Below are 25,725 nucleotides of genomic sequence, written 5' to 3'. Positions count from 1 at the left end.
TAATTGCCTTTAAAGAATGATATTATATACCCATGCTTTTAACTACTTCAACATTTTTTTAAATGTTTAAAGGAGATAATAGATTATGTTTTTAATTTGAAGTTTTCACCTCACCATCCTAGGCTTCACCATAGAATTTAGATTCATCTTAAAATTATTAATGGCACCTGGAGAGGTGAAATTACTTCTAAGAATTAAAATAGTATACCTTTTTTTTGAATGATAAAAATGTACAGTAGGCATGTTTTGTGTTTAGGTACACTTTGAATTCACAGCTCTAGTAAAATGTATATACATTTCCTGACGTTGACTTCTGCACTATCCACCTGTTCTCTCATTTCTGTAGCCATCAGCAGATTCAAAGATTTTTCCTGTATTATCCACACCTCCTTACTGCTGCTGATCTTCTGTTTTCAAGATATTTTTCAGTAGAGATCTATGTCTTCTTTACCATTAGGACCTTTAATACAGTTAGCAGTAAACATTCTTGTCTTGGGTCTCATGCATATTCACAGACTCCTTTGAAATAAGCAGGTTCTCATGAGTGAGCAGTCTGCTGTCCAGAATTGTGCTAATAAAGAATGCCAGTTCAAAAGATACAAATACGTATGTTACCTCTGTCCATTGCAGACCAACTATCCAAGAAGCATACTCACCTCCCTGCTCTTAAACAGCAGTCAGAGCTCTGCTTCTGAAGAGTCTGTGCCAAGATCCGATGCCCCTGATAGCACAGGAGATCAACCTGGAATTCACCAAGAAAGTTCCTCAAATGGAAAGTCTGACTGGCTAGATGCCTCGCAGAAATCACCGCTTCATGTTGGAGAGACGAGGAAGGAGGATGACCCCAATGAGGACTGGTGTGCAGTTTGTCAGAACGGAGGGGAACTCCTGTGCTGTGAGAAATGTCCCAAAGTATTCCATCTTTCTTGTCACGTGCCCACATTGGCGAATTTTCCAAGGTATGATAGTGCTTGCTTCCCTCTCTTACATTCCTTCACTATAAATGCAATAAACTTCGGATGATCATTGTAACATAAAACCTTTGTAAAAACTTAAGTAGAAGTCCACTTGGCATAAGTACATACTCCAAAATTGTCATCATTGGCTTTCCTATACCCTGACTCTTATTCCCTGTGCTTCTCTCAAAAACCTAGTCTGTTATGATGAGAAAAAATATATATAGCCCTTTAAATGATTTCAAGGGGATTTCCATAAAGAACATGGTCCTTATGCACAACTGCCATAATCTGTTGTGTCTTATTTACCAGGCATTGAGCCATATTACTTACAAACATCGTGAGTAAATTCTCAAACCCTATGAGGTGATGATGGTAATGAAGAAAAGCCATTGGATTGATCTCCTAGTTCTTCAAAGGCTGTCCTTTTAAAAATTTAATTTATAATTTCAAACTTAAAGTTGCAAGAATAGTACCAAGAGCACTTCTTTTTCTTGAATCATTTGGGGAAAATGTCACTTATGCCTCACATTGGCCGGAGACTGGTGCGTGTGTTTTGTTTTATTTGTACGTGTGTTTCATGCTCCTTAACTAGACTAAAAGTAACTCCTTTACCACTTAGGCCCTTGTATTGTATTTCTGCTCTTAGGCTGTCTCAGCATGGTGCCATGTACATAGTAGATATATGGTAAGTCCTCAGTGATTACAGTTTATGCCAAATAAATAATTCTGTATCACATTTGGCATGGAAGAGCTGGGAAAGGGAGATGGGGAAGAGAGAAATGATGCGTTAGGAACTCAATCAAATACTTTATCCCCCAACAGTGGAGAGTGGATTTGCACTTTCTGCCGAGACTTATCTAAACCAGAAGTTGAATATGATTGTGATGCTCCTAGTCACAACTCAGAAAAAAAGAAAACCGAAGGCCTTGTTAAACTCACGCCGATAGACAAAAGGGTAAGTTTCCAGCCTAGCCTGTTACACAGTCGTTTTGCTTGCACATTGTATAGTGATAGACAGGTACTGTGATGCAGAGGTGCTTTCCTCAAAGAAGTGTATGTTCAAATTCTGTACTGACTTCATTCTTCTTTAGTACTTTTTTCCCACAAAAATGTAAGAATCTTAAATAATGGCAAATTATAACGTTTTAGTTAAATAAAATCACAGTGCTATACATGTATTTTCTAGAAGCTTAAAATACTGTAATTGGACAAAGTTCAATTGAATATGTGTGCTTTATATATGTATTTATCCTGGATTTTCAGGCTACGTGTAGTGAATTTCAGTTTTGTTTTCTACTATGGATAAGTTTTCTACCTCAATTTGTTAAGAATTGTCACCAAAGAGATGGATGGGTTTTTCTGTTTACTCTTCCTGGAAAAAAATTACATCATTTCCCCAGGTGGTACTAGGTTTATACTTCAAAGCCTGCTAATAGATTTAACTGCAATTAACATATAAAGCTACTAAGCCAGTACTTATTACTAAAGAAGCTCCTGTGCTGAATTACTAAGTAGAACAATCAGTATGAAAGTTGTCATGCGGGAGAGGGTGGGTGAGCGCTGCCACCACGACGCGGTGTTGCTGGGTCAGCCCGTGAGCAGGGAGTAGCCGGGTGCTTGATGGCACCATCTGCATTCAGAGAGAGGCCTTGGGACCCAGCGCGCCGTGGAAAGCCTCCACCTCTGGATCTCTTAACACATGGATGTTCTTCTTTTATCGACCATTAATAATTCAGTACACAAATTGGAGAGATAAGTGGAAATTTATGTTTAAAGAACTTCAGATGGGTTTCTAGTGATGCTGCTTTTGTTCCTGTAATTACAAGGACTGCTCTCATATCACAGACACCCCAAAATGTCAAATGGTACACTGGAGTCAATGACTGGAAAGGTTATCAAAGCTCCAGGTATCAGTGTTTTTCTTGTATTCATCTGGTTTTAATTTTTATCCTGGTACTTTGAGACCTGTAATGGTGTTATTAAAAATTAGCTGTGACTTCATTATTTCATTATATTTTCTTTCTTTTTTTTTTTTTTAATGTGTGTGCAGAAGTGTGAACGCCTACTTTTATTTCTTTACTGCCATGAAATGAGCCTGGCTTTTCAAGACCCAGTTCCTCTAACTGTAAGTATTAATGTCATTTTGTGCATTTTTGCACAGTGAGATGATTTTTCTAAAACTCGATTTATGAGAATCTAGTTTCTACCATTTTTCAATAGTAAGTTTCTTATATTAATCCAAATCTTAAAGCTTATTCATACATACTGATGCTTTGATCTTAAATACATCTTAATATTAACAAACTAGCCCAAAAGTTATATTCATTTCTCACATATTCTTTTTTCTCAGCTAATGTATTTTACCTCCCATTCTCTGGGATGATTTCTACCAGTTGTTTCTCTCAGGAGTTTTAGGTGTATGTCCTAAGCTGTTGGGGGAAAAAACTTGCCATCTGAGATAAAGACCTCCCCAAATTCTCTATGTGTATTTTGATTTCTAGGTCTAGACTTCAAGTAATGAGTAGTCTGTAACAATAGAGGGAGAGGGGTGTGTTTGTGTGTATGTGTGTCATCAACTTCACAAAGCTTCATATTTAAAGTTTGATGTGACTTTAATGCATAATTTTAGAATGCCAGAGAGGACTCAAAATAAGTTTTTCTATTTTCTGATGTCTGAAATTCCTTTGAAAAAATTAATAGATTTGTACAGTTAGATAAATTTTTAAAACTTAATGCAAGGTTGGAAAATAAAACTGGCTTGGTAAATACATCGAGCTACTAAACAGTTAACTTCTTTCTTGAAAACAAGTTTTGAGAAATTGAGATAGGAAAAAGAAATACAGCTGACTCTTAGAACAATACAGAGGTTAAGAACACCGGCTGTCTCCACAGTTGAAAGGCTGTGTATAACTTTACAGTCGGCCCTCTGTACCCACAGAGTCAATCAGCCACGGATCGTGTAGTGTTATAGTATGAATTTAATGAAGAAAATCCACATAGATAAAATCCACAGTTCAAGGATCCACTATAAATGATTTTTATAGTGTAGCAAAAAGAGGCAGGGCAAAAATATGCCCATAAGAATGGTATTCACTGAAAAATTTAACCTGGAACTTGGTGCTCTTTAAGATGTTGACTTATAGTCAGGTCAAGGAATCCTCTTTTCTAATAGAAGAAATTTGAAGAAATTGACTTATAAGAGAGTAGTATTAAAAAGAAGAATGTTAACTTATGTATTTTCATTGACAATTTTAACTTTCCGCTATCTACAATGCTTATTACACCAATATAAGTTACACTAATAAGTTGGTGTTAGTAACAGCAGCAGCAAAGTAGCCCCCTTTTTCTTCATATATATTATCTCATTTAGTCTTTACAAAATCCTGTAGAGTGGTAGAATGATTCCTGTTGGAAATACAAAGAAACAGTTTCAGTGAAGTAACTTAGCCAAGAGTACACTATTGAGTGGCAGAGCTGGGGGTCAAATCCAGGTTCAAAGCCTACCTGCTAAAACACATGCAGCAAAAACACGTCCAACCTTACTGGAAGTAGTACTTTTTCTAGTGATTGCTTTTTGCTTAATAGTGAAGGAGAGTAGTAAGAGGGAACGTGTGGTAAGTTTTTTTTTTTTTTTCATTAAAAATAACTGGTGAAAATTTTTGATAAATGTGAAACTAAACATTTATCAATGTGTGGAAGCCTGCAGAAACTCCCTGAATAGATTTCCTTACCAGTGACAAAATGGTACAGAGAAAAGCAATGAGCACAAGCTGAATGTTACACTACTACCTGTAGGATTTATTTAGAACCAGGTAGAATTTAGCTATTTATTGTAACATCTCATGTCTTTTGAAAGGTGCCTGATTATTACAAAATAATTAAAAATCCAATGGATTTGTCAACTATCAAGAAAAGATTACAAGAAGATTATTCCATGTACACAAAGCCTGAAGATTTTGTAGCTGATTTTAGATTGATCTTTCAAAACTGTGCTGAATTCAATGAGGTGAGAAGAAAAAAAAATATCAATTCGAAAGTAATATTATACCAAACACCTTATGAACAAATGAGGAGATCAAGATACTTATCTACAGTGGCATAAATTTCCAAGGAGACTTATCTCCACATCCGTCAGACCGACAGCCGTTTGTTGGTAGTTTGTTCTTTGTATTGGTTACTCATTCCAGAATTCCACATTTCATTTAAATTGTTCTAGAAATTCTTGTTACATGACTCTGATTCTGGCTTCTCTTTGCTCTCTCTTTGTTAATCCAGTCCTGCTACTACCACCCTCATAGAATAATCCAGAAGAGTCAAAGCCTCTTATTTATTTTTTATCTGACCATTAGCTAGACTTTGTCTAGCTCCAGACTATTTGCTTTATATCAGTGCTATACATAAACATTTTCCCCCAAACAATCCACTGATATTCACAATCTTGAGGTAAAAGGGAACAAAAATGTGAGAAATCTACTGCTTTTGTTGACTATTTAAAATGTTTTTCTTTATTCATATTTTAATTTTTATTCAACAGCCTGACTCAGAAGTAGCCAATGCTGGTATGAAACTTGAAAGCTATTTTGAAGAACTTCTGAAGAATCTTTATCCAGAAAAAAGGTTTCCTAAACCAGAATTCAGGAATGAATCTGAAGATAATAAATATAGTGATGACTCAGATGATGACTTTGTACAGCCCCGGAAGAAACGCCTCAAAAGCATAGAGGAACGCCAGTTGCTTAAATAAGCAGCGCTGTTGGCGTGTGCTGGTTTTTAGATTTGTTTGTTTTCAAAAAACATTTTGTCAATAATTTAATTATCATTACCAAGAAGAATTTGTGACCACTCTTAAGTTTTTGATGTTTACTAGACTTTGATTTCCTTAATAATCCATTTCTTTTAACCTTCTTATTAAGAAAGAAAGAAAAAGAGGGAAAGAAGGAGAAAGGAAGAAAGAAGCAGCATCAACAACAAAACAAAAAGACATTCTTCCCACTTACTGGATTTCAAACTGCAAAATGGAGTGGTAGCTACTATAGGAAGGAGATAGACTTTGTATGAACCCTAAGTTGAAATTTTAATGTGATTTGGATGTGTGCGTTAATCCATTTTTAGAAAATACCACTACCCATTAATTATGGACCAACCATGAGTTAGGTGTACTGTACGTAAGAGCAGTGCTCCATGAATATGAGTGGTGATAAAAGTTCTATCCTAGGATGTCCAGCAGTGCGACGAAAAAGTAGATTAGATGCTATGAAGAAGGCACCTAATAGTACATAATGTAAGATGGCGACTGTATTAAAGGAAAAGCAGGAAAACAAATGTTTGATTTTTGGTTTTGTTTTTTTCTTGTCTGTAGAGGTGTTTGGTATAGCAGGTTTTCAAGGCCATTTTTCATACATTTCTAAATCTAACTTCTTCCACTGAGGAAGAAAGTGTACACATTTGGTTTTGCTGTGTGTCTGTGTGGTTTGTTTGTTTTTTAGCTGTGCAGGTGATCCTTTTATAACAAGACTCATTGTTTGCACTATGGCTTTTAGTGGAACTACCCAAAATATGAAATACAGCAGTGTGTGCCGTATTTGATGTGAGTATTCTTCAACTTACACCCTGTTGGGCATTAAATATAAATTCCCCTGAAAGGGACCAGTTCTGTGGTTTTCATCTGTCTTCATAATATGGAATGAAAATGTGTTGTGCAATTTGGGAGCAGGTAATTGGAGGGAATTGTAGTGACATTTAAAATTTTCTGAAGCATCTATTTCCTGTTTTTCAGTGTCAGACCTCAAATTGAGTCTTTCATCCAACTTAATTCTGGATTTCATTTTCATTCTCTTGATAGAGATACAAAAGACCTATCTTCTGAGGGCAAGCATATTCTTAATGGGTCAGACCTAGCTAGTTTAACTGACGTTCATTTATTCCTTTTACTTATTGTTCAGTGTCAAAGAAGGAAAATGGATTAAGATAGAAGAATATTGTTGTGCCAGTTGCTAATTTAACATTTGACAGAGTATCTACACATGGACTTTTTTAGTTTGACAAAGTACACCTTTATTTAGAAAACATTAATTGGCTGAGGAAGTTTTTCTCTTTAGGCCGACAGGATAAAAATATAGCTGACTTGAAAGAATTTTATTCTTTGGATAGTGTCATCACCCATTAATTAAACCTAGAGGACTTGCTTTTATCTACATGACATTACTTCTTGAAATGGACAATTTGAAAATACTCTGTGGCTAAGTCATTGGGTTTTCAGATATCACTAAAGATAAAATGAGAAAATAACTTACTGGCAATAGTGTCTCACTTTCTGTGTGGACCTGGGTCTAGTCCATAATATGTCAATTATATATTAATGGTTAAAAAGTCTTAATCACTTTTACAAATATGCCTTTCAGGGTAGTTGCTGTTGTATTGCTTTGAATATGCATTTGACATTTATTCTCCAAAGACTTGAACAAATTTTGATAATAGTGTATATACCACTTAATTGTCTTTTTGCTAATGAGTTTATTGTTGCTATCTTAGAATACTGTTCTTCTGACAGTTTCTTCTTCCATACTTGTCTCCTGAGTAAAAAGCCGGGCAACACAGATAAGTTTTGAGGATGATCACAAAGGGAAGTAGCACTTAAGAGAGAAAAATTATAATTTCCTAAATGTTTCTGAGCCAGAATTTCTACTAATGTACCCAAAACTTTCACTGATATATTCAATGCCATATTAGTCTTTTAAAACAGTATTTCTCTTTCACCTTTATCATTATTTTGCTCCATGAAAGGTAGCTGAAAAACCATCTTTCCTATAATCATACATAATATATATTGTGTTTCTCTCTCCAAATGGCATTTTCTTAATGGTTTTTAAAGTTAACATCTTGTGACCTTATTAACAAGCGCCTATGTGCCCAGTTGGATCGTGGCAAAGCAGTCCTTAAATTATAATGGAAGTAAGCTATGAGTCTGACTGTACCTCACGCTCACTTGGAGAGCATTCTCCCAGAAGGTCAGTGCAATTCAAGCAACCTTGAGCTAAACTTAAAAAACTCCAGTGTTTACCTCTGATCAAAAACTCCAGGAGATTGCCCTCTGGATTTAGAGCCAATAGCCTCGTGTCATAGCCGTAAGGCCCCCAGTGCTGAACGTGATCACGCGATGAGCAGGCCCTGGGGAGCTAGAATTTACTCAGTCCAACTCATCGAAAGCTTTCCTAGGTTTGAAGCACCTGATCTTTCTGGCAATAAGAAGCCTAGGACACAGTCAGTGATGTGTGTGGCTTTGGCAGAAGTATAAATGGATGGGGGGGGGGTGTATGTACCATATTCAGTTCAAAATACTGTTGTGCACCAGCATCTGGCAGTACACATATTTTGTCCTTTGAATTACAGGCCCTGCTTATCTTTCCTGAATGGAAAGGTAGAAAATTGGAAGGTGCTTTTTAAAAAAAAAAAAAGTGTCCTCTTGCCTTGGTAGTTTTATCTTCTTTTCCAAGCTAAATAGGGTCCACATTTTACTACTACACAGTTGTACAGATGTCCTACGAAGATTCACTCCACGTCGAAAGGGTGAGTATACGATTGATTGCTCCACTTACGAATTTGCATTTCAGATGTCTGCTGTTACAGTGTTTTAAGCTTTTAAGTTCGGGTTCTGTGGAGGGACTAGACAGTGAAAGGAGAACTCCGTTTGGCGAGGCCTGATGTACAAAGGAACACGAATCCCAAAAGTAGGTTGCTGCGCGGGAGCAAAAGGTTTTTGGGTTAAAACAGAAGATGTGCTTATTTCCTGCTTATCTGTATCTGTTACAAATGAGAGAAATTGAGTGACCTGATTGACCCTTAAAATTATGGACATAGTCATAGTCTAACTTCTTAGTGAAATAGAGGCCGTCCTTGTAAATAACCATGCACATACATATTTTTTCAAGTATTTTATATGTAACCTTGTGTAAGTTAACAGTTCGTGTCTTTTTATATATATTGCCCCTTCACCTTGAGTGTGAACTTACTGTCATAATTCACATGGTGGTGGCTCATGTTCTTGAGTGAGAATACTGCTAGACAGTCAGATCACAGATTTCTCTCCCCATGAACGTTTTGCTTATTGTGAAGAATATATGAGGCAGTAATATTTGTTTTCCATTTGCGGGGGAGTCCACTGGTGCTTTGATTTTAATTAAAAAAAAAATCAGCTTTGATAGATTTTTACTGTGAATATTTTACCACAACAAGGAATTTTTAATGGAAAGATTACCATATGTCATTCAGTAGAATATTAACTAGCTGAGTCTCACAAATCCCTACCTTTGTGTGTCCCTCTATAAAACTGATAGAGTCCATAAACTTTTTTGGAAATGGGAAAACTTTTTTAGAAATTCTAACAGATGTATTTCACCAGCTTTAAAAGATAAAGCAAAAAACTTAATTTGGCAAACAGGAAGGAAGAGGTGATAAATACATTCAATCACTGATTCCACCCTCCAGAAAGAACCCAGCCCCCTGAAAGTAGGAGAACCAAAGATGCCATGAAAAATTCTGCTTGTCTGAAATGTATTGGAAGAGGGAAGAAACACAGAGTGGGGACTTCTACAAGTCACTTTGAAATTTTACATGTTTCACCTATAAATTTCAGGAAGTTTAGATTCTCAGATATTACAACTATTTTAAAGACTCACTTTTGAATATTTAATAGATCTTACATTGATGGGGATTGATTCTTAAGTGAGTTTTTAAATAGAATATAAATTCTTATTTGAGTCCAAAAAATAATAATCCGTAGAAGTTATAAGTTAAACATTTAATGAAATTCAGTCATTACCACATTTTCAAATGAGGTGTGGAGGAAAAGCTATTTTAATACCCTCTGCCATGTACGAGGATACTTGTGAATGTGAATTCTTTACCCATGTTCTCTATCGCCTTTAACCCCAAGAAAAATGAGCCAGAGAATTCAGTCAGGAACCAATGACTGAAGCCCAGTTGTCATTGTGGGGAGGGGCTAGAATATAAGGATCAACAAGAGTTAACTGCACGTCTCACCCTTGGGATTGTACTGGACCTGAGAAGTGGCATTTTCCCAAAGAAAATCAGGGTGTTCCTAATAAGAAAGAGGAGGAGTGGCAACAAGTTCGGTGAGTCACCAGGTGCCATGCTTTGGAATGATGCTGGTTCTCTCATCTGATTGTGTAAGGCATTTACCAATGAGGGGATTGAAAAAGCCCCAAATAAAGGTTCTAGCATTCATATTACAGGAGGATTTCTTTTTTCTTTTTCTTTTTCTCATTTGCTACTATAGAGTATACTTCGAAGAGGCTTACAGAAATCAAATTCCCTTCTGTATTTGATTCAGAATATACAACCTCTATCCTATTGCATAAGGCAGAATATACTTGTTCAGAGATTCCATTTTAATACTTCGACCAAACCATCTTTCAGTGGGCTGTGAAACCAATCCAAAAAACTTACAAGTAAATGACTTAATAGGCACTAGTAGAAATGGAAGTCAACAAATTACTATTAAGGTAAGCAAGATACATGAGTTTATAAAGGATTTCTCAAATTTAGTATTTTAATTAAAATTATGTTGATACTTTTGCTGTATACTAATTTAGTGTCTCCTAGGCAGCTTGGGTACTAGACAGTGCTGGACAGCAGCGTAAAGTGTCTTAAGCCTGGATACCTCCACAGGTATCAGGAATTCCTGAAATCCTTGGGAAGGTGATGGAGCATCAGCGTTATCAATGGTTGAGTGTGGTTTTCATTCACTGCTATTATCCCTTGGTTCTAATTATAAGTTGCTGCTACTGTCAGCTTTGGGGTTTTCAATTTGATTTGTTGTGGGTTCGGCTAGCCCTGTATGTGTAGCCAAGACATCTTTGCATCAAAAATATTTTGGCCTAGAATAGTCTATTAACTAGACTAAGACAAGTCTGCAAACTAAAATGATTAAAGATGACAAAATTTAGGTAATCCAAACAAACTTCCAAACACGAAGAGGGCAATCTCCATTCACAAGGGTTCAGAGAAAAGTGTAGAGCCCAGAGTTTGTTTGGCATTTGGTGATTGGCTGACTGGATATACGGCGTTTCTGGTCCAGCAGAGCATTTACAGAGGCATGAAAGTTAATGTAAGTTTTGGTTTGCTGATGTGGCACCCCGAACAGGAGTGGCTCCATCTTGGGCCTAGAAATTTATTTCTGTAGTACTGCCTTTTGATCATCCTCTTGGCCATTTGAGAGTTTTGATCAAAAATACCAGTGTGACTGAGTTACCATTTCCTCTTTGGGTCTCAAGGTAGCATTCAGAAGAGATGTCGGGCTTGTATTCTTGTCGCTAGTTACGTTCTTCTGTCTGGTTGTTTTGGTCAGACGATCTGTTGGCTGGTCAGTGGCTACCGATACGCATTTAAAACTTTTGTGGGAACACGGCATAGTAGGGCAACAATCATCACTAGCATCAAAATAAAGCTCAAGGTTTGGAGAGTGTTTCTGAGCTAGGGCTTCCATGTCCCAAACCAGCTAGAATCAAGTAAGTCAAGAAGTGACCTGGAAGACAGAGATACTTCTTTAAACCCGTTGGCCTGTTTACGTATTTCATGTAATTGTGTCTGTACTTCTCCAGAAGTGTTTATCCAGTGAGCTTGTTCCAGAGACACTGAGGCATTGGCAGTCAGGGGTAAGTTTGTGATGGGTGGAAAGAACAAACAAATCCTAATCACCAGCATCACAGTAAATCTAACAATTGGTTCAAGGTTAGATTACACTCAATTTGTAATGGCCTGAGACATATGAATAATAGCCTTCTCTTTGCCCTGGCCTGGCAAAGCAAAAGGTAGACAAAAGAATCGAAGACCTTCATGGCATAAGAATTAGGGAAAAGATGGTCAGAGAGGGAAGGAGGAAAGGGAATCATTCTTGATCTGGCATCTCGGGAGAAAGCAGTCTGCCTTAATGTGGGCTGCTTCTCTTCCTAGTCAGTTTCCTTTTGAGGTCTCCCATGTTTACACAGAAGCAGATGTCAGGTAGAGTCTTCATCAGTCGTGTCATATGCATCCAAGGTTTGACACCTTGAAATGTGACTTGAAGTGTCAGTGGTGAAGAGTACTTGTAGGTTACTTTGCATGAATCTCATTTTTGCAAAAGGATCAGAGTAAAACAATAACTGTCTGTAAACGACAAGACTTTAAAATACCCACAGCTAAAGATCTGACAAGAATTCAGTTCTGGAATTGACAAGAAGATGTGGTTATTTCTGTGAGATAAAATGGTAGACATTCATCTATCTAAGGTAATAATGAATTATTTCAACATTGTACCAGTACATATCAGATTTTTTGGAATTTAATTCAATTTCTGGAACACATATTAATAACATACCCATACAAATATAACCTAAGAATGTTAAACATCACTTCTTATTTGACAGTGCTTCCTATATAACTTATTAAATTAGCTTTGTTGGTTTAACATTTCTCTTTTTATAAGGAGAGAGAACAAATCTTTTGAGATGTTCCAATGGTTTTCTGAAAAACTCCAGAGTTAATTCGAGGTCAGAAGGACTTCGTTTAGAATTTGATTTTTGGCAAGTTTGCTAAACATTTAATTTAGTGACTTCAAAATCAAATATAGAAAGTTAGTTTTAGAAACAACAAAAACTTAGCTCTTTTTTTCGGGGTGGGGGGTGTAATTAGGTTTTATTTATTATTTGTTTTAATGGAGGTATTGGGGATTGAACCCAGGAACCTCATTCATGCATGCTAAAGCACACACTCTACCACTAAGCTATACCCTCCCCCTTTAAATTTTTGCTTTTTTAAATATTGAAGACTGAGTTTCCATAAGTAATCAAAGATCTAATAAAGACAACATGAAGCACAGTAAGTTATTTTGGTATAACCCAGGATTTGTTTTCTAGGCAGATTACTCAAAAGGTAATGAGAAGACTATCTAATTTCTTATTAAGAGCAAACCAGTAATATAAGAAAACTTTTAACAGAGAAATTCTAATTCTGCATCAGAGTTTTGATATGAAAACTCATTAAAAAAAATTCCATTCCATTCCAGTCAGCTTGACCTCACATAAAATTCCTTTTCTAAGATTCATTCTCTACACACCACCTACAACTTTTTTTTTTTTTTATCCATTCATGTTTTGCCCTATGTTTTGGGGGGTTTTTTTGCCTCTCTCTCATGTTCTGGAAAAATCAGTTGTTTTACTTCAGGACAAAATCAGTTTTTCCCTTAACAAGAACACATCTTACTTTCATGGCACAGAGATGTTTCCCTTTATTTATATAAATTAGACTTCTTAACCCCTAAGTAAGCAACTGTGCACTGTTTTATGCTAGCATTCTGTGAATTATTGAACTTATAAGTTGTTCCATGATTTCTGGAAATACCTTCCTCACAAATTTTTCAGCGTGGTACAAAACATGTTCAATAATTGACCCAAATATCTTTCAGATTTTCTGTGAAAGGAAGCCTGTGTTCAGTAGTTAATGTTTCAGTGTTTTCTTACCTGGGGATGATCTAGGTATTCAGTAAATAGCCGTCATTAAGTTTATCTCAGTGTAAGTTATAAGGTTTCAAGTTATAAAAAAAGTTTGGAAACAGTTTTTAAGTAGACAGAACATAAAGCTTAATTATTATTGAAAAGCTCATTTATAAATTTACCTATTTAATTTACCCACAATATGTTAATGTTGATGACTCTAAAGACATGCCTATTTTAATTAAACCAACAAACTAAGTTTTTTTAATCAAAGATTATCCTAGGTCACATGAACTTGAAAAACATTTGGGTTAGTTTCTATATTTCTGAAAGTATACTTGAGTTATATAAACTTTTGTTTGTTTTTAAGTCAATTAAATAGAGCTCATCACAAATTTTTGCAATACCATCTAGAAGTAGAAGAAACTCACGTCCATAAACACGTGGATGTGAACAGATCTTACAGTTCGTGTTAAAGTTTTAGCCACTAGATTATAAAAGAACAGTTGATCCAACTTGTGTTTCTGGCAGATAGAGTGAATTAAGGTTACCTGCTCAGATGTCTTAAGTCTTCACAAATACTAGAAACAACTTTAATATTTTTCATTTACCTAGTTCCAATAGCCACCCCTTCTTTCTTTCTTTCCTTTTTTTTTTTTCTTTCCAAGAATTACCTTCCTGGAGTTGGAATGCAGCTTCCTCCAAAAAGAATTTTTGTTATTAAATCTAGAACTTTTACAATCCCTATAAGCCTTTTGAGCTGAATAGGGCAGAGGTTTTGGGATTATTAAAAAGGATAAGTAGGATTTTTCTGGTCTTGTTAAAGACTCAGTTTGTAAGACAAGGACAATTGTTTGTAATTCCTCAAAGAATCAAGGGGCTGATCCCCCACCCAGCTACATTGTCTTCATCTTGCTGCTTTATATCAGGAAGATCTTCGACTATGCTAGAAATCAAAAGATTCCTGTGTTCTAGATTTAGAGTTGTTTGTCTTTGGGATTTTTTTTTCTCCCCTCTGGGTACATAGTTTCACTTTTAGCTTGGGGAGAAAAGACCTCAAAAGTTTCTATCAGGTTCTGAATATCAGTTTCCAATTTAGCCAACTTCTGACCATAAAGTTACCAAAAAAGAAAAAAAAGAAAAAGAAACAGTCCTTTCAGCCTGGACAAACAGTAAATATTCCTGGCAGTACTGAACAACCCTCCCAAGATCTAGATAGCCAAAAGAAAGAAGAGCTTGAGAGTCGGCAACAGTTGGTTGGCCCCTAGCTGCAAGTGGGATGCGACCCACATTCCAATCAGACCATATTTTGGGGGCCTGATGGTTGAGCTGCCTACGTACACAAGAACCAACAACCTGCATGTGCCAGCAGCAGAAAGGCAAGTTCTCGGGATGAAAGACAAGGGGGCAATAGCTATCCCTGGGAGAGAAAGGATCAATAAGCAAGGAGTTCCCCAAACCCAAATTCCCAAGAGTCTGAAGTTGGAAAGGAAAGAACGCGAGATGTGTCTCTTGACGGAGAACTACAGGGATCAGGAAGAGATGACTTCGGTAAGATTTCTCTTTGGCTGGCTTCTGCCAGTTTTCCTAGGATCCCATCCTCTAGACTCCAGTGAGTGGACTTAAGAGTAAAGAGTGTAAGTTCTGGTATCTACCAGAATTTGACAAGATATTTCATTAGTTTTTAGTTTCCCCTGGACTGTTTGTTTAAAGAAATAACTGGTAGCAATTTATCAGAGAATCCCTTAGAGGCCCATCAGCCCTGGAAGGGCCCATATGGGAGCCCGCCTTTGAAAGCAGATACGGGGGTGTTCAAGTTGGGGGGGGTGGGGCAGGTATTGTCTTAATTTCTGGCCCTGGAGCTGTTGCAATTTTAAAACTAACTTAATGGACCTTTGTCTTCGGTCTTGTCTCTTTAGAGTGGAAAGACCATTCAGTTAGTGGTAGACAGTATACTCAGGCAAAGGAGCATAGAGGGAGTTGTAGGAGTCACATCAGTCGTAGAGACTTGTTTTGTGTCTTCAATTTTTCATTGGCCTTTTGCATTGAATCTTTCAATGAAGTTGTTTTGGAATTTTGAAGCCTGAACCCCAGTTAAAATAGGTATCCCCTTCTGGTTGTTGATTTGGGAACCCTTACTTTCAAGTGCAATTCTTAAATAAACAGTAATGTCTGTATCTTCCAGGACCACAATTAGTAGACATAAAATAAGCAAGTGTGCCAGAAAGTGGACTACTCAGTTCTTTGAAACTTGAGGATCCCATTTCTTTAGCTATAAGCCTGAGGTCCCTGGAAGGCAAATTAATACCTGAGAGGGATGTACTGCTAGGTTGGGGATTTTTTGGTATTTCACAGTGTACATCTAAACTGTTCCATGACAGCTTAGCACAAAAGTCTTAGATTTAGGTGGTCAGTGTTCTAATACCTCTTAAGTGCTTGTGGTTTTGGCTTCAAGATTCCCATTAGCAATTGATCTGTTTAATTCTTAGATGAGATTTCTTTATAAAAGTAGTGGGCACTCTAATGGCTTTTTATACTACCTACTGTTGCTACCCCTTATGGGCTCCCAGTACAGCTGTCCTGGAACTTTTCTGGGAACTATATATTTTTATATACATATATATATATATATATATATATATACACATATATATATATATTCCCCCCCCCCCTTACATAAAGTTTGGATCAGAGCCGTATACAAGTGAACGGAGCTCAAATCCAAAAGCAACTTGCTCTCGGTTTTGATGAGAGCAACAGTAAAATCAAAGAGTTCAGTGGGCTCCTTACCTGTGTGTCTGGTCCCAAAGCCACTAGCAGTCAGCTTTGGATCCCATCCTCATCACCAGAGACTGTTAAAGATGATCGAAGATGACAGTTTAGGTAATCCAAACAAACTTTGACACTTAATGAAGCAGGCTGTCTCCATTTGCAGAGGCCCCAAAGAACTGCAACGTGGGGCTGAAGGCAGGAGGACAGAGAATAAGGAGCAAGGAGGTAAGGGTAGAGCCCAGAGTTGGCTTAGTGTTTGGGCTGGATGCACTTTCCGGTCAAGCAGAGCATTACAGGGACATGGAAGTTACTAAGGTTTTGGTTTGCTGATGTGGCCCCCAGACAGGAGTGGGTCCATCTTAGACCTAAAAACTTATTTCAACAAAACTGTCAGCCAAATTCAACCTATGGTCTGCTTTTTTATACAGCCTAAGAGCTAATAATGTTTTTTATATTTTGGGGGTGGGGAAGTGGTGGGGGCTATGACAGAGACCACATGTAGCCCAAGTCTAAGATGTTAACTCTGGCCCTTGACAGAAAAGGGTTCCTGACCTTAAGCCGTTCGTGGTCCACAGAGGAGTGACCCGCTCATGCACATAGTTTGCTAGCTCAGGGATACTTCATGCTTGCAGTGCTTTTCCTTTCGGAATGGAGGTGAAAGGTGAATCAAGCCTTTGGGGACCCCAGTTTCAGAAGTCTTCACAATAAGCCTGACTAGCAGTAAAAGACCAAATGTAAACGCTTGGATGTTCTCCTTCCACAGCATACCTGTGCGCACAGGTGTGGTGTCATGCGTGCAACTGGTTGCACAAAGGGCATATAAGTACATGGTGTAGAAAAGCTTGCTGTGCGCTGATTCTACAGGGGGAATCTGATTCCCATGACGCAATTACAATTAATGAAATTAGTAGAAACAGACTGGGAAAAAGTTTATCCCCAGCTTCTTGATTATTATATACAAGTCTCAAATGAATTAAGTATATTATTTTATGAATAAGCAATTTGCATTAATAAACATAGAGGTCACAATTTAAGGATGCTAATGATGCTAATTTTAGCGATACCACCTCAAATTCATGTCTTAGCTACAAAATTTCAATCCAGCTTTTGCTATAAACCTCATGAGAAGAAGTTTATATGAATGAATAAAAGCTCAGAAATACTAAAACCACTTAATTGAATATTTTAGGGTACATCTAGGGTATGTGAATTATATGTCAGTAAAGGTTTTTTCTTTTTTTACCAGCTTTAAAAAACAAACATCTCAGAGAAAATATATAAACACTAACAGACTTGATATCAAGGAATAAATGCCATTTCCCCACTTCCCATCTCTACACACCTTTCCAACTTTTAGGTATATTTTATAAGAGTTCTCTATTGATCTTTTCCCTGTGCTACAATATATATACATTTAACCCACTTCATTCTCATGTGCCTTATTTCTTAAAAAATATGTAATCAGTTTCTTAATTACCACCTTATTTTTCAAAAATAGGTCATCAGTTTCATAATTACCAAGTAGCATACAGAAATTAAACCAGGTTTTTTTTAAAATGTGCCACAGCTCTTTGTAAGATGCATTTTTCTTCTCCAGTAGACATAGGTTTGCAGGCCTTCATTTAATTTGCTGGAACAAGAAATGATTTAATAGATCAGTACATTTAATTTTTTAAAAAGTCTTTGCCATTCATATTCAGCTATCTGGCACTAAAAACTAGTAATAGAAGGTTCTTCAATAAACTTAAGGAATTTAGATCCTAGCATTTACCTTGGTGTACCTGACAATGCAGTGGTAGCTTTATAATTCATTCTAGTGCAGTACAGACATTCAGGGAAAAAAATCATATTATAAATATCCTTTCAAAAGTTTTTAAACCATTGACAGGTAGGTTCATCCAAATTATTGGGGATGCTGTCTGTGCTGTTGAAAGTTTAAATTTTTGGCATGTTTTAAACAGGGAAGTTTTACTGTCTCAGTCACCGTGCTCACATCACTGCGAGACACACACACACACACACACACACACACACACACACACACACACACACACACACACACACACACACACACACACACACACACACACACACACACACACACACACACACACACACACACACACACCCCTACACCCCTACACCCCTACACCCCTACACCCCTACCTTTTAAGATTTGCCCGGTGACATAGCCATTGAGTGGCAGAGCCATCAAGGGCTACATGCCTATCCAATTGGAGACACATGTTAAAGTTGTAAGGAACTGATATTAATAAGTCTTGTGAACACACATGGAAAATACTTTCACTAAGATGCTAAAACCAAGTCCCAGTCCACAGAATAGGGCATGGTTTTCATAGGTGGATATGGCTTGAACTGGAAATCCATTAAAACACGCTGGGTGGTGAGCCAGGTTTCTTTTCTTCTTTATCTTTAAAGATATAGCAATACAAAAAGGAAAAATCCTAGCACTATGGAAAACTGGCCTACAATTTAGCATCACTTAATTTTGCAATCTAGTTTAAATTCCAGTCCCACTGTGTATTAATGTGTTCCTTTTTGCAAGTTACTTAACTTCCCTTTGCCTTAGTTTCCTCATCCATGTGAAGGATGTGACAATCCTTTTCTCCCCCCTTCCCATATGCACACACACTCACACACCCTTGCATACCGGTAACAAGCTTTGTGTTTAAGGCACGGAGACAAAGGGCCACCACCTATACTGTGGGATGGAACCAACCACAAGGGCAGAGGGCTAGGAGAGGCCATCTCTGGTACAACTTTGCCCCTGGAAACACACCTTCTTACATTTTTGAGGTGTCCTTTCTTATGAACTTTGTGAAGCAGAGTGAGCAGTGTCTACTGACTTAGTGCTGGGGCAGTGCTGAAGTTTTTGACCCCGCTCTTACCACAGGCAGCCGACAGAACTAGGGGAAGGGTAGCTGGACCCGTGGTAAAGACCCCGTGGTCCTACAGGCAACGCAAATGGCTCTTTCTGCTCCTCTGGCCACCTTCAGCTCTGCCGCAGTGCTTACGTCCAGACAGCAAAGTGGGAAGAGTAGAAAGCTGAGGTGTCAGCAGTATCATTCAGTCTAGTCCCTGTTCAAGCAACAGCTTTTACAGGAAGCAAAGTTTTGAAGTAACTGGCATTAACTGCTGCTCAAAGTCACATGCGGGAACACTGGCTGCCTAGTTTTTCTATTGGAACCCACTAAACAAATCTATCATTGTGTTAGCGCAGACTTGGGCATCATCATGTCTGCTTAAATTCCCATACTCCAAGTTTGACCAATTTCCTTTGGTCAAAAAGTGTTAGTTGCAAATACTTAAGAGATTCCTGCATCACTTACCTGCAGAGCCCGTCCTTTGGTCTCAATGGGGAGGGTAAACGCAGAAATGGCACACACAACACAGACAGATGAGAAGAGACACAGGGCCCCCAGGAATGATGCACTCATAAGAACCTGCAAACCACAAGGAACGACTCAGCTTACTGTGCCCCAGTCACTTTTAAACTCGTCTTTATGTCAAAGGGAAAGTAAGGACTCACCTCACCAGATACATAAATGAAGGTGCTTTGCAGCCGTTCTGCAAATTGTGCTTTCCTAACATCCTGGATCTAGTATTTATTTGGGCCAAACTGTTGTAGGCATTTTGTGTGACTCTCCCACGAGCTGGGAGCGACATCTACATGCACTGGCCAGGTTAGACATCTCCCTGCACCCACCCCTCGGGCATCTTCAGAGCAAACCTGTACCCTATCTGCCTGTTTTCCCAGCCCTTTCATACCAATTCACTTTGCTTAACTTGTAACCAACCCTCTCCTTTCATGCAGTACCGCTTCTGCCAAAAGTCTACTTTCCCTCTTCAGTTCTGACCAGGATGAACCAGGAGGAAGTTTTGGGGGAGTAGATGTCATCTCATAGCCTCTGAAATGATAACATGTTTCTGCATTCATGACGCTTCATGGGTCACAACCAGTCAAAACTTACTGTGGAAAAAAATGGACACTAAACAGTGGGTTTCTGCCAATTTATATCTATATAATCTCCTTTAGCTTGGGTCTTCTCATCCTGATACTGGCTAGTCTACACCCTCCACCTCACACATCAGTTTCCCTAGAGCTGTACCCAAAGTTAGCAAAAAAACCAAGCACTTGGAAGTTGTCAACTAATCTCATAAGGATGGTTAACTGAAAGGATGAAGGAAGGCTCTCTAGAGTCACAGGATGTTGCAGCTGGGAGACACCTAGAAACCACATGGTCTAGCCCAACCTCTTCACTTTACAGATGAGCCTAGAGTAGGAGCTAAGTGACTAGTCCAAAGTTAGAGAAAGATCCCTGCCACGTAGCAATAGACCCTTAGTGCTGTCACCACCACTGAGGTTCCCTAAGACACAAGATTTGAGAGCCCATCCTGTGTATGAGGCCCACGTGCCTCCTAAAACAGTACATTACTCCACTTGTCAGGCAAACAGAACACATGATGTTAACCACATTAACTATTTTGTAGTTGACCTGGCAAGTGATAGGCATTCCTTTCTGATTTTTACCTCCCAAAATAAGTTACAATTTTCCCCAAACTTCTGTTTGGGAAACCAGACTCGGAAAACGGGTAGAAACCTAAAGGAGACCAGGCACAGTCAGGCATGTATCGGGATTCTGCCACGGCTGCCACTTCTATTTTGACACCAAAATTCTCACCACCAGCAGGATGAATTCTCCACTCTCTCTACTTCATATCCTTTGCACCAGATTCACAGTCTGAGGTTATGTGAGACCCTGATGGGTTGAGTTTATGTCACAAAACCGCTCCACCAGCTGGGATCAGGGAGAGCAATTGCTTCCTAGGGATAGAGGGCTCTGCTTCCTCGCAGGACTCTTGCAGTCCGGTCAGTGTTACGGGATGTTCTTCCAATAAACTCCTTTCTAAGTTGACCAAAGTCAATGTCTATTGTTTGCAAGCAAGATCTCTGAGTAATACCTAATTATAAAAATCTGGCCAAAGAGGAAATGCAGAATGCCAACAGGCACATGAAAAGGTGCTCAGCATCACTCATCACCAGGGAAATGCAAATCAAACCCACAGTGCAGTATCACCTCACACCATCAGAATGGCTTTCATCAAAAATAACACAAATAAATGTTGGTGAGGATGTGGAGAGAAGGGTACCCTCCTATACTGCTGGTAAGAATGTAAACTAGTGCAGCCACTGTGGAAAACAGTGTGGAGGTTTCTCAAAAAACTAAAAATAGAACTACTGTTATGACCAGCAATTCCACTCTGGGTATGTATTCCACTGCCCCTCAGACCCCCTCTCCCTCCAAAAAAAACCTTAGATGAAAATTTTGTTAAAATGCATATTTTCAGGCCCCACTCCAGATTCGCTGTACCAAAACAAAGATCTGTGTCATCTCTACTTCTAGAAATCAGCCCAGACCAAGGACGAAGAGGGGTATTACATAATGTTCAATCCAACAAGAAACAATCCTAAAGGTTTATACACCAAAGAGCTTCAAATCACATCCTTTCAGTAAAAACTAAAAGGAGAAATGTACATGTATTTGGAGACTCCAATACCCCAACTTCAACAATTCACAGAACGACTGGACAGAAATTCAGTGGGATATAGGACTCTATGACATCATCACATCAACCAACAGATCTCATCGACCTTTACAGAACACCCCACCCAGCAGACAGCAGCACGCACATTCTTTTCCACCCTATGACCTTCACCAGGATAGACTTCATTCTGGGCCATAAAATGAACCTCAAAGGATTTAAAAGAATAGAAATCATAGAATGTGATCTCTGACTAAAATGGTTATCAACCCTAGAAATAACAAAGTTAACAGCAAAATCTCCAAACACTCCTAGACAATCCATGGGTCAAAGTCTCAAGAAAAATAAAAACTAGCATTGAATGTCATGAAAATACAGCATATTAGGTTTGTGGGACATACCTAGTAGGAACAAAAATAAAATACTCAGGAGTAAACAAGTATATAAGACATATAAGAGGAAAATGAAAACTCTACTAAGGGACATAAAAAATGGAATAAATCTGTTTAGTTCTTAGAAAAATGCAGGGTTTAAAAAAAAAGTTCTCAATGTATAGTAACTAACAGATTCTTGATCAAAATCCCAGTAGGAGTTTTGAGTCGATTGGGGTAAAAAATTGATTCTAAAGTTAATATGAAAGCATCAACATTTAAGAAAAATCAAGAAACTTCTGGAAACGTGAGTGAGGGAGTCTGAGGGAGGTTACTAGCCTAAGAGGCACTAAACAGAGTTCCAGTCGTTGGCAGTGTGATATCCATGCCAAAACAGGTCATTGGAACAGTTAGTCACAAAACAGGCCCAAGGAGCTGGAAATCTGGCGTATTCTAACAGCGGCGTGGTGAGTCAGTTGAGGGGAGCCAGACAAAAGAGTGATTAATCGTCTGGAACAATCAGCCCAGCATTGTTTTGTTGCTTTTTAAAGCTGGATCCCTACCTCAGGCCTTCAGCATAAATTGTGAATAAATCAAAGAATTTAGTGTTTTAGATAAAACATTGAAAGCCTTTGAACTTTCAAGGTTTTAGGAATATTTTGAGAGATGTGGCTTAATGAGTGATGAAGGCCATTAAGCGTGACACAAAACGCTAACTCCTTAAGTGAAAATAATTAGTAAATTGACTACAAAATTTTTTTAAATTTTATATGCCAAAAATTTTAATAGCATCATAAGGCAAACCACAAGCAATGAAAAGGTATCTATAGTGTAGTAAATAAATAGATAATGGCCTGTAGAAAATTAGCAAATCACATAAATGAACAACTTACAAAAAAATACAAATGGATAATAAACAGATAAAAGATGTTCAGCCTTACTAATATCAAAGTGCAAATTAAGATACAATTTATTGTCTATCATATTGAAAAAGCTTTTTAAAAGGGGATCTGGTGATGATGGAAGCAGGGACGCTTGTTTAAGAATGTGTTAATAATAAGGTTATATCAAGGAGTGTGTAAATTTTCTAAAGAAAAATAACTTGATAAGATCCATCATAATTTAAAATATGTACACCCTTTGACCTAAAAATTATTCAATAGACTTTTTCTACATGAGGATGCTCTTCCTTAGACATACTCCATTGTCACTCCCATGTCTCTGCCATATTGTAGATGCCCTCCCTAAGCACCCTATATAGCAGACCCACCCCGTCACTCTCTCCTTTCCCTGTTGTACATGTATTTATATCATTAATCATATCAAACATATTAGCAAACTGTCCCTTGCCTATTCTCCACTAGAATGTCACTTCAAAGAATCTGGGACCTTGGTTTGTACAGTATTCAGAGCATAAAAGAGCTCCGTGACTAACCCAGTTGCACAGGTACAAAGGTGTGTGCGTGATGTTAGTGCCCCTTTGTTTATAAAAGCCGAAAGAAAGAACGTAGAAACTCCTCCAACCAGGTGATGGCTGTCTAACCAAGCACATCCCTGCAATGGGAGTCTACACGCCTACTTACACGAACGAAGTTGCTCTACGTACTAACATAAAATGATTACTAATGAGAAAAGGCAGTTGCAATATGTAAATATACATAGATGCGTGTGGATAGACGTGTGTGTGTGTGAGCTCGGGTCTGTCTACACAGGTGCTCATCTAGAGTGAAGAGGAGTGTGGCTCTGCTTGCTGACTGCTGGCAGCCTTTGAACCTTGTCCCTCCCTCTGCCCCTTGTACCCCAATTTCTGGATAAACTCCTTTGGTGCCAGCAGGAGAGTCAAACCACACAAGCCCCTGCCCTAGTGCAGGAACCCTCACCCTGACCACAAGAAAAACCCCAGCCAGTCCCCTTGCCTGCTCGCTCAGGCCATTTCCCTCCTGCCCGAGAGGGCTGTCCCGCTCTCCCAGAGACCTCAACTACGTAATTAAGCAAGAAACCTTTCATATCTTCTTGGTGTGTCTACATGTCATCAGTCTTGACATCTGACCCCAAATTTTTCTGGGGGTGGTGGTGAGGGGGAGTGCCATCTTTCTGCAGGTGACCATACACGTAGCTATACTGAATGATGTAGATATTCATGGAAGTAAGTATATCTACATATATACAAGCCTTTCCGTATAATCCACACATAAGCATATAGATGGATGTGTACAGCACTGGTCTATTACTGTACACAGATACACCAAGAGAGGCAAATAATATATGCATAAAAAAGCATCTGGAAGAATATACTCCAAACCACTAAAAGATAGTGGCTATCTCTGGTGATAGAGAATTTTTCCTTTCTCAGTTACACATTGTATTTGAGTTTTTACAAGCAGGTAGGAGTGCAAGATGGGGGCCTCACTGCTAGAGCCCTGGAAACCATGTTGAGGGTTTTGGTCTTGATCTTTGAAGGACAAGGTCAAGAGGATAAAGGGTTTAAGCACAAAACCAATATGAGATTGGCTGGGATGCAGTAAGGAAAATGCACTGAAGGAGGTTCACCCAGGAGGAGACCAGGCAGGACACTACTCAGCCGTCCAACAAAAGGTGCTGGAAGTTTGAAGCAGAGTGGTGCTGGCGGTGGGAAAGGAGATAAGATTAAGGATTCGGCGTCTATTAGGGTGTTAAACCCACGTGGTTTGTGGACCAGCTATGACGCTGAGAGAGAAGGGGACAGAGAAGGACAGCTGTGGGTTGGACAGCGATGTCCCGCACTGGTGGAGACTGAGGAAGTGTGGCGGCTTTGGGGAGAAACGTCATTTTAGTTTTGGACGTGGTGAATTTAAGAGGAGTTTGAGACATGCCAGCAGAAGTGCTGAAACTGAAGCTTGGAAGAAAGGCCTAGTCTAGAGATAACAAAGTTGGAAGTCATGAGCACACAGTTGGTAATTAAAGTCATATGAATGGGTGAAATCACCTAAGTGGAGAGTAAAATATTAAAAGATGAGGGTCTAAGATTGAGCAATAAGAATCGTCAGTAATAAAGGAGTAGAGGAAGGTGCATCATAGAGGGACTGAGAAGGAGCAGCAGCAGATGCAGGCAGCAACCACAAGGTGCACAGTGACGGATGCCATGGAAGGGGACGGAGCGCGGAGGTGTGGCCTTCAGAACTCACAGTGAGGGGGAGGTCCCGCGAGGTGAGGGGTTAAAACAGCTTGGATTTAGAGACTGGGAGGTCTCAGAGACTTCATCAAGATGCATTTTGGTGGAGTTAGGATGGCGGCAGCCAGGTTGGTGGTGGGGAAGGAAATAAGGACCGTGAAGAAAAACAACCCTTTTAAGTAGTTGGACCAAGGAGGAGGGTATAGCTCAGTGGCAGAGTGTATGTCTAGCATGCACAAGGTCCTGGGTTCAATCCCCTGTACCTCCACTTTAAAAAAAGAAAAAAAAAAGGATAAATAAAAATCTAATTACTTCTTGGACACAAGATTAAAAAGAAATTTTTTTAACTAAGTAGTTTGACTGGAAAGAAGAGGAAAGAGACTCAGTGGAGTTCACTTTACAGTTTGTAAGCTATGGAA

The 25,725-nt window shown here is 38.6% G+C and overlaps 2 protein-coding genes across 3 annotated transcripts in view; one reads left to right on the top strand and one right to left on the bottom strand.

Moving 5' to 3' along the window:
- The window catches only part of TRIM24 (tripartite motif containing 24), an 81,466-nt gene extending 75,185 nt beyond the window's left edge, over positions 1-6,281 (top strand). For both annotated transcript variants that reach the window (XM_031455447.2, XM_031455448.2), the window contains exons 15-19: positions 631-959; positions 1,782-1,914; positions 3,010-3,084; positions 4,816-4,965; positions 5,494-6,281. In XM_031455447.2, the coding sequence (XP_031311307.1) occupies positions 631-959; positions 1,782-1,914; positions 3,010-3,084; positions 4,816-4,965; positions 5,494-5,703 (897 nt within the window). In that variant the 3' untranslated portion in view covers positions 5,704-6,281. The remainder of the gene's footprint in view (positions 1-630; positions 960-1,781; positions 1,915-3,009; positions 3,085-4,815; positions 4,966-5,493) is intronic.
- A 10,907-nt stretch (positions 6,282-17,188) lies between these two features.
- Positions 17,189-25,725, bottom strand: part of SVOPL (SVOP like) — a 58,603-nt gene continuing 50,066 nt past the window's right edge. Inside the window, exons 15-16 of the mRNA XM_064487329.1 lie at positions 19,570-19,683; positions 17,189-17,849 (exon numbers count right to left, since the gene is read on the bottom strand). Of these exons, the coding sequence (XP_064343399.1) occupies positions 17,838-17,849; positions 19,570-19,683 (126 nt within the window). The 3' untranslated portion in view covers positions 17,189-17,837. The remainder of the gene's footprint in view (positions 17,850-19,569; positions 19,684-25,725) is intronic.

Source organism: Camelus dromedarius, chromosome 7 (genome assembly GCF_036321535.1).
Source record: "Camelus dromedarius isolate mCamDro1 chromosome 7, mCamDro1.pat, whole genome shotgun sequence".
Taxonomy (NCBI): Eukaryota; Metazoa; Chordata; class Mammalia; order Artiodactyla; family Camelidae; genus Camelus; species Camelus dromedarius.
Note: the sequence above shows the minus strand (reverse complement) of the source record. Positions and strands in the feature narration are given on the sequence as shown.